At 37.4% G+C, this 12,591-nt stretch overlaps 1 protein-coding gene across 1 annotated transcript in view; it reads right to left on the bottom strand.

The window, feature by feature from the left end:
• Positions 1 to 12,591, bottom strand: part of LOC150107873 (cytohesin-1-like) — a 287,240-nt gene that overhangs the window by 76,937 nt on the left and 197,712 nt on the right. The window contains 4 exon segments of the mRNA XM_090390530.1: positions 965 to 991; positions 3,069 to 3,084; positions 4,281 to 4,314; positions 9,599 to 9,679. Of these exon segments, the coding sequence (XP_090246656.1) occupies positions 965 to 991; positions 3,069 to 3,084; positions 4,281 to 4,314; positions 9,599 to 9,679 (158 nt within the window).

Genomic DNA, 12,591 nt, shown 5'->3' with positions numbered 1-12,591 from the left:
TTCTAAGTATTGGCCAGAAAATCATGGGAAGCATGTGACATTTGGTGAAGCTGAAATTAAAAGGTTAGCACGCAAATTTCGCTTAAACGAAAGAAGCAGTTCGTGGTTTCTGTGAATATCTTCAAGAAAATAAAGTCCTGGACATAGTATTTCCTCTAAAGCACACTTTGGGCACAATTGCAATATCTTCCAGTGAATGTGAAAGGGGTTTCTCTCAGATGAATCTTATAGTAACTTCATCTAGGTCATCTCTGCTTGTACGGACAGCTTCTGCACTAATGTTCATCAGGAATACGTGGACTCATGGCTGCTCCGAGGTCGTCATTCTGCAGTTGATACCAAAAGCAAGAAGCAATCTAGAGTCTACGAGGGTATATTGGAGGATATGTTAAAAGTGTGGAAGTTGCTGTATTAACATCTTCATGGTGTGTACCGACACCTTTTTTTCCAGAAAAAAAGCACTGGTCTCTTCTGATATTCCACTTTGAATTCCTCACTATACTAGACACTTTCCTAGCTAAGTCTCATATTTCTCATGCAAATGATCACCTCTTTCTTTATACTTTTTACTCAAACATGACTTATCGTTAGAAAACGCATGCTGTTCATTGCAAAATACAGATTCTCTGCCAAGCAGTTTCTGTATGCAAGCTTTTATAAACTTTTCTAAAATCTTCACTACTACTCCACAGAGAATGATAGGTCAATAGACACATCAGTCTATGCAACATCCTTGTGTAATGGGAATCATTATACATTCTTTCCATTCCTATAGAATCTTCCTTTTGCTGATTCATGACTTTTGATTGCTTCATGCTGATATCCCATCGGCCCCTAATGCCAAATTCTTACTCAGTTTGTGTAACAGCTCTAGTACCTCCTCCTCATAAACCTGAGCTTTTTTTCTCCATCTGGCACACAAGCAGCACCAAGCTCTTACATTCCTCATGCAACTGATTTCCACATCTTCATTTATATTTTTCCATAACTGCTTTTCCATCCATAATTACGGTTTGATTTCATTAGTCACCTAATTTACACCATATTATGTTATATTTTTCACATGAGGAATGCACTTTGTTATTGCTGTTGATAAATATTTCTTAATTAGCTCTTATGCACTGCTAATATCTCTTCTCTTTTTAATTCTTCCATCCATGTAATTTCCCATAGCTGATTTCTAAGATTATTTTAGTCACCTGCCTTATAATTCCACAACAATTCCTTTCTCCTTGATACTACTGCATGTCTCTTCAACCTCTAAGTCAAAATGACAAGGTAACTAACTAACAAGACATCTCACTAACAATCAGATCCTCTGATGGAAGGACTAAATCAATAACTCTAGATCCTTGTGTTTTCCCTACTACATATAATCTGAGATATCTGTCCCTCGAGAATTCCAAAAATTCCTTTCCCTTACTAATGCAATGTTTCCTGTGCCCAATTCATACTCCTATAATTAAAATCTCTCATCATAATCACTCTTTGCTCTTCCCAAACATCTCTTGCTCATCATCCTCTGTGTTCCCTGACTTAGAACAACATCCCACTAAATATCCTGTCCAACTAACCAAACTTTTCAATAATATTCTTTTCACTGGGATTATTCCAAATGATTGAAAAATAGGCCTATACATAAAAAGGTGATGTTTACAAATGTAATATAATAGTCAGACAAATTACTCTTTTTTGCCACTCTTACAAAGTCTTTGTAAAATTAATACATACAGAATCATCTAAATAGCATTTACAAACATCCAATAGAAGTATAATAAAATTAGTTTAATCCTTTATCCAAGTGTGAGCAAACAAAGTTTGCACCTGAAAGTATCTTCAGGACTGGGGTAAGGTGGTACAACATCAGGGCAACTCGTTGCAAAGGTGGAGCAAGCTACCAACACTCCTATCTCAGTATCTCCTATAATGCAAAACACATCTCCTTGCGGATATGTCTAATGTTATGCATTAAGGGAAGGGCCACTACCCAGACTAGTTTCGACCTTTATTGAGGTAGAATGGGAGTTCATGCCTTTCATCACTGGCCTCTTTAGATTTAAAAAAAAAAAAGTTGTGCTGAGAGTCAGCTTGATAGTGAGAGAGGAGAAGAAAGATAGAGTGGATAGTAGTAGGTAGTTAAAAGAGGCCTCAGTCGATCCATCTGGCCTGACTTAAATGCCAGCACCAAGCAGATCTCCGACATTATCTCCCTCCATCCGTTCTCCGGCCAGCCACCTCTTCAGATGTCTGGCCGATGAAAGAAGTGAAAAGACAAATGCAGGAAGACACACATAAATTAAAAATCAAAAGAACTAAGATTCACATAAACAGAAACGACAAAGGAGCTAGAATACACATAAACAGAACAACAAAAGTCGGTGAATTAACAAAAAAGTACTGCAAGAACGGGGGAAGAGCCTGGCCCGAGTGATGCAGCCCGCAAGGAGCTGCACCGCCTCGCTGTAAGCCTTTGCCGCTCGGGTTCTCAGGTCTGCCCCCTCCTATGTGGATTAAGCATGAACATACAGAAACAGAACCAAGGAACTTAGAAGGGGCTTTTTTTTTTTTTTTTTAAGTCATATTTGCCCTGCTATCTCTTACCGCTTCCTCATAGTCTTTTACCACGTTTTCCATCACTGTGAGTACGTGTACTGACTCTTCATCATTAAGTTGCCATATTCTCTTCAAGCATTCATTCCATTCCGCTCGGTCGTAAGTGACTTTCCCAAACTTGAGCCATATTCTAAGACTCTCTAGCTCACCTTCACATTGCAAAGCCACGTCTCCCTTTTCCTGTACAGCTGTGTGGACTTTGTTTTTTATCTCGGGTTTATTCCTAAGATAGAATAGGATTCGTTCTGTTACATTCGAATATTCATATCGGGGTTCTTTTCTTTTTACCGGTTTTGTAATGGCGTGAGAAGAACCAGTGTTTGTATCTACTGGTAAAGTTCTTTTTTCAAATTCCTTCATTATCCCTGGGTATCTCTTTTCCAGATCTTCTCGTGTCAGCGACTTCAATGTGTCGCATAAGTGTTGTTTTTCCTCCTCTGTTAAGTCCAGGTGACCGTCCAGTTGCTGGGGCTCGACCTTGGTTATATCCTTTACATAGAGTTCTCCCCATATGAGTCTATTGCTCCTTTTAAAGAGCAAGAAAGTTGGCTCTCCTTTTGTGGTCATTATCTGAAATAGTTTTCCTGCCGTTTTTGGAGATCCCTTAAAGTTCTTCAAAATGATAGAGCCGTTTGGAGTATTGCTTTTAACCAAGTTTGTTCCTTCCTTAGTTTCTGGATTGTTTCCTTGCTCTCTGTCTTCTTCTTTTGATGAGGTTTCTTCCTCATTTTCTGTGTTGTTTCGCGATATTATCTCATTTCCTTCCTCATCCTCATCTGAACTTGAGGCTTCTATTTGGATTTCAGTGTCCTGTTTATTTCGTTTCATTTCTCCTTCTTCTTCCGGCGTGATGGGTCGTTTAGTTGTACTGGTGTTGATTTCCATTTCCTCTGTTTCTGTGCTGTCATTGTTGCCTTCCGATTTCTTAGTGTTCTGTTTCTCTTTCTTCCTAATTCTCCCTTCTGCGTTCCTCCCAGTTATTGCCCGATTTCCTAATGTAGTCGTTGCGGTAGCTGGCGGTTGGAGGGCTGGAAACTCTTCTGGTTCAGTTGTTTGTGGTTCCTTTACTGTTTGGCCGGTAGCTCGAGAGTCCTGTGTTGTGAGCTTAGGAAGGGCTACTGCCGCAGGTGTTATGGCGCCTCCTGCTCTTTCTGCAAGGGTCCTATTAGGACAAATGTCTATTTTATGGGATATGTTCCCACATTTACGGTATGGTGACTCACACTGATTCAATGTGTGTTCTGTGGATAAGCAGTTGCGGCATGTGTTGTTTTTCGGGCAGTGAGCGCTAAGGTGACCCAAAGCGGTGCACCGAAAACATTGTTTTCTTACGCCTGGATAATTGACTATTACTCTTGCTGAGCCTAAAAAAATCAAGTTGGGAACCTCGGTTTTCATCTCGATTGAAATGCTCACTTCCCCTGATTTCCACTCTGGGATATCCGCGTCTTGTCCGATTGTTACGTTTCGGACAGTCCCCCACTTGGAGAAAATGGTTTTAATGATTTCCTCCCCTTTCTCTAGATATTCAAGTGGAAACCTGTCAATTATTATGGATTTTAAAATACTCCCGACTAGGAAGGGTAGGTATTTTTTCCCTTCACATTCTACGCCTTTAAGGAGCGTTTCTCTTGTTTCTATGTTGTTTGTTACTATTTGGAATCTACCCCCCCCCGTAAGGGGTAAGCCCATAAATACTTTCTGCTTTGACTACTTTGAGAAGAGCTCTCACAAACGTCGCTTTGTCGATGTTTGGGTCAATTTCGATCCCGAGAGTACGAACTCTTGGCAAGAATTTCGACATTGTTTGAAAGCAAATACCTTATCAACGGAATAGCAAATTTTAGTCCCGGAAAGGAAATACCCTAAAAGGGACCTGCACCGATTGGAACGAGGCCGCAAAAAATAAAAACCAACAAAAGAGAAACTAGAAGGGTTCTTACCAAACAATACTGGAATAGGAGCTCTCTCTCGGGATCTGGTAACTAGCAACTGGAATCCAAAAGAAGACTGGAACATAGGAGCTCTCTCTCGGGATCTGGTAACTGGCAACTGGAATCCAAAAGAAGACTGGAACATGGAGCTTTCTCTCGGGGCCGTCTCATCAGTGAGTAGGCAGACCTAGTTTATTGAGGTCTCTTCAGTGGGAGCCAGGCCCAAGTGGAGATACCAGGCAGAAGCATTAGCAGGTCATCTCTACCTATAGGAGTTGCCAAATGGTGTGCCACCCTTTTTTAATAAATTACTCTGGATTTAGAGAAAGATGTTGAAAGTTTCTTTTTCACTTGGTTAGAGTATAATAAAATTAGTTTAATCCTTTATCCAAGTGTGAGCAAACAAAGTTTGCGCCTTACCCCCGTCCTGAAGATACTTTTGGGTGCAAACTTTGTTTGCTCACACTTGGATAAAGGATTAAACTAATTTTATTATATCCAATAGAAGACGAACAAGTTGGCTTTAGAAAAAAAACAGAAAGGGGGAGATGCTTCTATTGCTGTTTCAGGGATTTTAGAGAAGCATTTGAAACAAATGCTGTCACTAGGAGAAATACTTATTCAAATATTAACAAAGAAAAACATGGACTTTGAACACTAGTATTCTGATAGTAGTTTGAAATGAATATAAGTGGAGTAGTTCAATATAAAAATATCAACTAAAAAACTTGAAATCAAGCAAGGAGTTATGCAAGGATGCCCACTTTCCCCATTTCTTTTTATCATTTTCATCCAAGAACTTATTAAAAGAATTGTCCTCAACAAAAGGAGTAGAAGTCAATTATAATAGTGATTATAACATAATAATTCAAATCTCCAGTTCCAGCTTGCAAAAGTACAAGAAACCTACAGAATTATATGATTATAAATTCAAGTAAAACAAAGATAATGAAAATTGGAAGACACCCAGCATATATACAGATAATATTTAATCAGAAAATCAGAGAACAAGGTTTTAATTACTTAGGAGAATATTTTACTTCAAATTTAAATGACACAGCAACAATAAAACACACACTCTCCATAGAATGGTTAATTATGAATAAACTTAATAAAATTTGGAAGAACAACAACAGAATTCCTACAACTCATCATCATCATCATCAAATTCCTGCCATGTACCCACAAGTGGTGTACAGGATATGATAGTACTACATGAAAAAATTATATCATTACGAACTTCCTACTATCTACAATTTTCCTCCAAATCAGTCTGTTACTTGTCAAGACTCCAACATTATCAGATCTTATATTTCTATCGTCTAAGCCACTTTGTACCATATCAATACACCTATATCTTGGTCATCCTCTGGGTCGTTTTGCTGCCAACCTGGCAGAGAACACTTGTTTTGCTAATCTTTCCTCGCCCATTCTGTTTAGGTGACCCTACCACCTGAGATTAGCTCTGCTAACGCATTCTTGGATGCTGACAATATCAAGTTCTTTCCTAATATCCTCATTTTTAATATGATATTGCCATTGATGCCATTTGTTCACGCCTCTAATCTTTCTCAGGACTCTCATATCTGCAGTCTCTAGTCTTTGGCCAAGTGTTTTACTTCTGACCCAGCTCTCAGATCCATAAATTAAAACTGGTTTGAACACTGTCTCGTATACAGCTAATTTAGTGTTCCGACTAATTTCTCTCTTATTCCATATGAATTTATTCAATCGACTTCCCACCATACCAGCTTTGCTGATTCTGTTGTCTATTTCTATATTTAATTTACCATCTTCAGTAAAAATCGTGCCTAAGTAGCTGAAATGCTTTACTTGTTCCACAGGTTCTCCGTTCACAACACAGTTGACATTTTCAATGATTCTGCCTATTTTCATTGTCTTTGTCTTTATTGCTAACCTTCATACCATATCTATTACAACAACCATTCAATTTAGTCAGAGAATCTTGCAGACTTGTAGCAGATTTATTTAGAAGTATAACATCATCCGCATAAAGCAAAGAGCAGACATTAACATCTCCAATTTTGATATCATGTTTAATACCACTTTCCTTCATAATGCGATCCATATATTTATGGATCACATTATGAAGGAAAGGTCTTTATTTAACATTAAACCATCTTCCTGTACTTCCTTCAATTCTAACTGCTGACTTACAACTCAAATAAAGACTAAGTTTGCTTGATATAATGCCCCATTGACACCATATAACTGCAGCATATTGCATAGCTTCTCTCTTGGCACCTTATCATATGCCTTTTCCAAATCGACAAAACTTAAATACAGATCTTTGTTATATTCCCATGCTTTCTTGACTATTTGTAGTAAAGTGAAGATCTGATCCTGACAGCCTCTGTTTGGCCTGAATCCAGCTTGTTCTTCACCAAGCTTTTCTTCCACAATTCTTCTCAACCGTTTCTCAAGTATACTTGCATAGATCTTGCCAGGAACACTCAGTAGGGAAATACCTCTGTAATTGTCACATTCAGTTTTATTTCCCTTTTTATATATGGGTACTATGAGAGCTCTACTCCAATCATCGGGAATTCGTCCTTCTGTCCAGGCTTTCTGAACTATGCAGTGCAGCCACTGTAAGACTCTTATACCACCATACTTTAGCATTTCTGGTCGAATATCATCTACTCCAGCTGCCTTTCTACATTTCAAGCCTTTGATGGCTTTTTCTACTTCAAGTATGGATATGTATTCCTGACTGCATGCCTGGTCACTGTTTTTTTACCACTCTGCTGTCATCACTGCTTGTTTCATTTAGCAGTTTTTCAAAGTAATTACTCCATACTTCAAGGATATCATTTTCTCTAGTTTTCATGTCACCTTTATCATCTCTAACTCCTTCTACAGCACTCTTTCCTCCATTCCTAAGCTTCTTCAACACCCTCCAGAATATTTTGCCACCTTCTTGATATTTATTTTCTATATTCTTGCCAAAGTCCTCCCACGACTTTTGTTTAGTTAGTTTTACACAGTGTTTAGCATTCTTGAATTTTTCTCTATATTCTCTAAGAGCACAAGCTGACTTATTTGACAGGAACTTTTGATATGCTTTCTTCTTTTCCTTCACTGCCTCTTTAACTTCCTGTGTCCACCAGGGAGTTCCGATTTTTTTATCCTTGCAGACAACCTCACCACATGCCTCTCTGGCAGAATCAATCAATGTTTTCTTCAGAGTTTGCCACTGAATCTCAAAGGTTTGATTCCTGTTGTCAAACTCTTTTATTTTTTCTTCAATAATCTTTGTGTATTTTAGTCTACAGTTCACATTTGAGACTGGGTTAAGGTGGTACACACCAGGGCAACTCGTTGCAAAGGTGGAGCAAGCTACCAACACTCCTATCCTAGTATCTCCTATAATGCAAAACACATCTCCTTGCGGATATGTCTATTGTTATGCATTAAGGGAAGGGCCACTACCCAGACCGGTTTCGACCTTTATTGAGGTCTCTTCAGTGGGAGCCAGGCCCAAGTCGAGATATCAGGCCGAAGCATTTGCAGGTCATCTCCACCTATAGGAATTGCCAATTGGTGTGCCACCCTTTTTTAATAAATTACTCTGGATTTAGAGAAAGATGTTGAAAGTTTATTTTCCACTTGGTTAGAGTATAATAAATTTAGTTTAATCCTTTATCCAAGTGTGAGCAAACAAAGTTTGCGCCTGAAAGTATCTTCAGGACTGGGTTAAGGTGGTACACACCAGGGCAACTCGTTAAAAAAGGGTGGCACACCAATTGGCAATTCCTATAGGTGGAGATGACCTGCAAATGCTTCGGCCTGATATCTCGACTTGGGCCTGGCTCCCACTGAAGAGACCTCAATAAAGGTCGAAACCGGTCTGGGTAGTGGCCCTTCCCTTAATGCATAACAATAGACATATCCGCAAGGAGATGTGTTTTTGCATTATAGGAGATACTAGGATAGGAGTGTTGGTAGCTTGCTCCACCTTTGCAACGAGTTGCCCTGGTGTGTACCACCTTAACCCAGTCCTGAAGATACTTTCAGGCGCAAACTTTGTTTGCTCACACTTGGATAAAGGATTAAACTAAATTTATTATACTCTAACCAAGTGGAAAATAAACTTTCAACTTCTTCATCACATTTGAGAGTTGCTCAACTTTTATTCGCTTTAAAACTTTCTTACATGTACTTTTCAATATGAAATTCAATTTTATCCTGCTCAAGACTAAATAGATCACTATTTAGTCTTTATCCTGCTCAAGACTAAATAGTGATCACTTCCTACAACTCTAAAAATAAAATTATATGAAAATATAATATTACCAACAGCTTTCAATGGAGGAAGAAACTTGAAACTTGAAAAAAGAAGCAGAGAAGAAATTGTTGGCTTTTGAAATGAAATGCTTCAGGAAAATAAACTGAACTCACTGGAAAGAACGTAAGATTAATTCAGAAGTGCTGCAAGATTTGAATATCCCTAATTCACCAATTCTGAACACAGTTAAAAAGAATCAACTATGTTAGTTTAGTCAGACTGTGTAAATGAAACCAGACAGACTTCCTTGTTTGTCATTTGAGGCCTTCATGGAGGACAGAAGAGATAGGAAAGACCAAATTGACAAGGCATAAAGCTCTTATCCATGTCTTGAAGATGGAAGAGAAGAAGTTATGGCACTTAATGTTTCAAAATTTCTTTTCTTTTTCTTCAATTAAAATGGAAGATTCCATTTCTTTCATTAAGATTTAATGCTTTTTAATTTTTTTTAAGGTGCTACACTTTTTTTTGTATGGGGTGGGGAGAGACAAAAAATTCAGTCTAATTGCACTGAATCACTACATATCATGGGATCAGTTGAGTTAAGGTTCAAAACAGCAGGATTGTTGTTTTGAAAGTGAAATAAATAGTGGAATCTATTTGACTTTGTTTTTTATTATCCGTCTTGAAGTTATCTTTCAAAAATACATAGATTAAAGACAATCTGTTTAGAACTAACACAAATAAACAAGCTAATTTCATTTTGTGACTGCACTCAGAACAATGAAATCTTAAGTCTTACCTTAGTGCTTGCACTAGAATAAGATCTGTGAAATCATGAAGCTCCACAAAAGCATCTAATACATTCATATTATAATCATTCCTAATTGAAAGAAACAAAATTATATATATATAAATGCTTATTAATGTTTCTGAGTTGCACACTCAATAGAAATATATTAACATAATATCATAGATAATAGAGATAAATGTTTCTAATTCAATACAACCATTATATCATAATAGAATAAAAAAAAACATATACTCTTCATTATTATTAACCTGCATGGAGTCAGTAGACATCATGGAAGGCCCACTTAACTAGCAACATGTCTATCATAATGAGCCTTGATCATTTACATTTCACATTGACAATGCATTCTGGCAATGTGTTCACTCACCAACCACTATGTACACAATCTACTCTTCACACCCTACTTCATATCTTTATACACTGGTATCCAAAAGCTAAGGATGAACTACATATGAAAAAAATTTTCATGACTACATTCAAATGTGGACAGATTTATTGCCAGCATACTAATAAATTATATTACACAAAAAATGTGTTATAAAGTTAGCACAAATTACATGGCATTATGTTTTTGGCAAAAGTTACAAATTTCCTAAGGAATGTACAGTGCTTACAGAAAACTAAGGAAAGAGAGATTTCAGTATGGAATATGTCCACCCCGAACTGTGATGCAGCTCTCACAATGTTGCACCATGCTTAGCTCAAAGTGATTCAGGAGTTCTTGAGGCAAACTAATCTACTCCTCCTTCAGAGCAAGGATAAGGCCTTGTTTGTTTTCTGGGGGGAATTTCAAGCAGCAATGCATCTTAGCAATTTCACACACTTTGACTCGTCAGTCATCCAATACCATATCGTGCACTTGAACAATGATTTCTGGTGTTGTTACACTTTTTGGACGTCCTTCATGTGGATCATCTTCAAGGCTGGTACAGCCACATTTAAACTTGGCAGCCCATTTCTTAATTGTTGAAAACGAAGGAGAAGAGTGCCCATAAACTTTTATGAACTTCAAATGAATTTCTTTTGGCATTAAACCTTCTTTTATCCATATCAAGGATATGGATAAAATTGAGCACGATACTCAATTTTATCCATATCAAGGGATACCGACAACACTTTTGCTTCAGACAGCTGTATAAAACAAACTACTTGATAGAATGACTTGCAATTTCACATGGATGCTTATGACCAACTCAGAAAAAAAAATCGTGTCAACAGTGTTGCCATCTATGGTCGAGGCTGAGAACTTTTCAGACCACCCTAGTAGCTGGCATTTTTAAATCACAGGAGTGGTGGAGAATAGGAGATGTGAGTAGTGCTTATCAGTCTGGAGCTGCAGAATAATTTTTCTTTGTATTTCATTCTGCCTTTGTTCTTTTAATGGATGTTTTCTTTTAGACTTCAACTATCTTTACATGCAGCTTGGCTTCCTCTTCCTCACACACTCTCCTTTACACTGCACCCATTCACATTTACAAATGTATTTACCTTCCATGTTCTTTGTTGCTAACTGTATTAAAAAATCAAAGCGTTTTAAAGTGCATAGCAGTATATATAATTTGGCCATGGTAAATGAAGTCTTTTAGACACTTTTATTAGACAGAATAAAATAACTTGTTAATTTTTATTCTTATTCCTTCCCTCCTCTTTTACCTTGCGGTTTCGAGGATTTTTCTACATTTAATCACTACTGTATAGAGAATAAGGTGGTTAGCCCAGTGCCAATTATTAATTTTTATAGTCAATATTTTATATTGTTTTATATTAGTGTAATAGCCAAGCAAAAAAACAAGTTTCCACATGACCAAGGATTTATTTAATTATAACCTTAATTAATCAGTTCATGCTGAAGGTTATAAGTTTCTTTAGTTTTAAACTACTTAAAAGATCACAAACTTGTGTGCACTAATTTTTTATTACTGCTTTTGACTAAGGGTTTCAGTGGAAATCCCTTATAGCTTGTCATCAGAGAATAGGAAGAAACTCCTTGAATCCAATGCAATGAGACTGCATTGGATTCAATTTAATGGAGGCAATTTAATTTATTTTTAATTGTTTTCTTCATTAGAAAACAATTAAAATATCCATAATTATTTTATAGCCAAGAAGTATGTATAACAATGTTTGCCTTTGAAACTCAAGTTTCAAAAGCAACAAAGCTTATGAGAGAGAGAGATGGCCTGAAAGAAGTAATGAACAATTAGAAAGTGGCATTGTATGGAGATTCAATTATTAGAGGTGTGGTGAATAAGAAGGTGCAAAAGGTTTTTGTTTTCCTTGGGTAGAATGAGGAGAGTAATTTGAGGCATTGGATATGAGAAGCAAGCAAGCAGAACAGTTGGTACTTGTACTAGGAACAATGGGTTTGGTTGGGAAAAGAAAAATGTGAGAATGGATACCAGGACGTTGTTTAGAAGAGAAAAATAATGCTGTGGCAGGAAGGGAAGTCAGCATATTGCCCATATATGACAGATGAGCTAAGATGTAAGCAAAGATTATGAACAGTATGTTAGCTGAGCTACATGAGAAAGAAGTAAAGTTTGTGGAAGTATTTAAAAGCAAGCCATGTCTCTTATACACATGAAACTGTATAAAAGACATGCACTGCTTTTAAATGTTTTTGGTGTGAATGAAATGGAGAGGCTGTTGCTGGAAGGAAGAGTAATAACTTCAATAAACAGGTCTGAAGAATAAAGAGGTGATGAGGAGGATAAGGAAAGTAGAGCAGAATAGCATGTGAATGGAGTGAGCAGTAAAAGTGAAAGGAATGAGGGCAGGAATGCAAGAAAGGAAGAAAACAGGTGGACAGGGAGACAATGCATGAGAAATACAGAGGTAAAGTTATGAAGAACCAAGAAAGGATTAGATGGCCTGTGATGTTGGTGTGTGTGTGGGGGGGGGGGAACCATATGAATACTTATGATCAGTAGTGATAGCAAGGAATAGCCAGTAGAGGCTTATGTGCTTGTTTTTATGGCACA

Source organism: Typopeltis vanoorti, chromosome 3 (genome assembly GCF_054136105.1).
Source record: "Typopeltis vanoorti isolate ZY-2024b chromosome 3, IOZ_Tvanoo_1.0, whole genome shotgun sequence".
Taxonomy (NCBI): domain Eukaryota; kingdom Metazoa; phylum Arthropoda; class Arachnida; order Uropygi; family Thelyphonidae; genus Typopeltis; species Typopeltis vanoorti.
The sequence above is the reverse complement of the archived record's forward strand: the minus strand, read 5'-3'. Positions and strand labels throughout refer to the sequence as shown.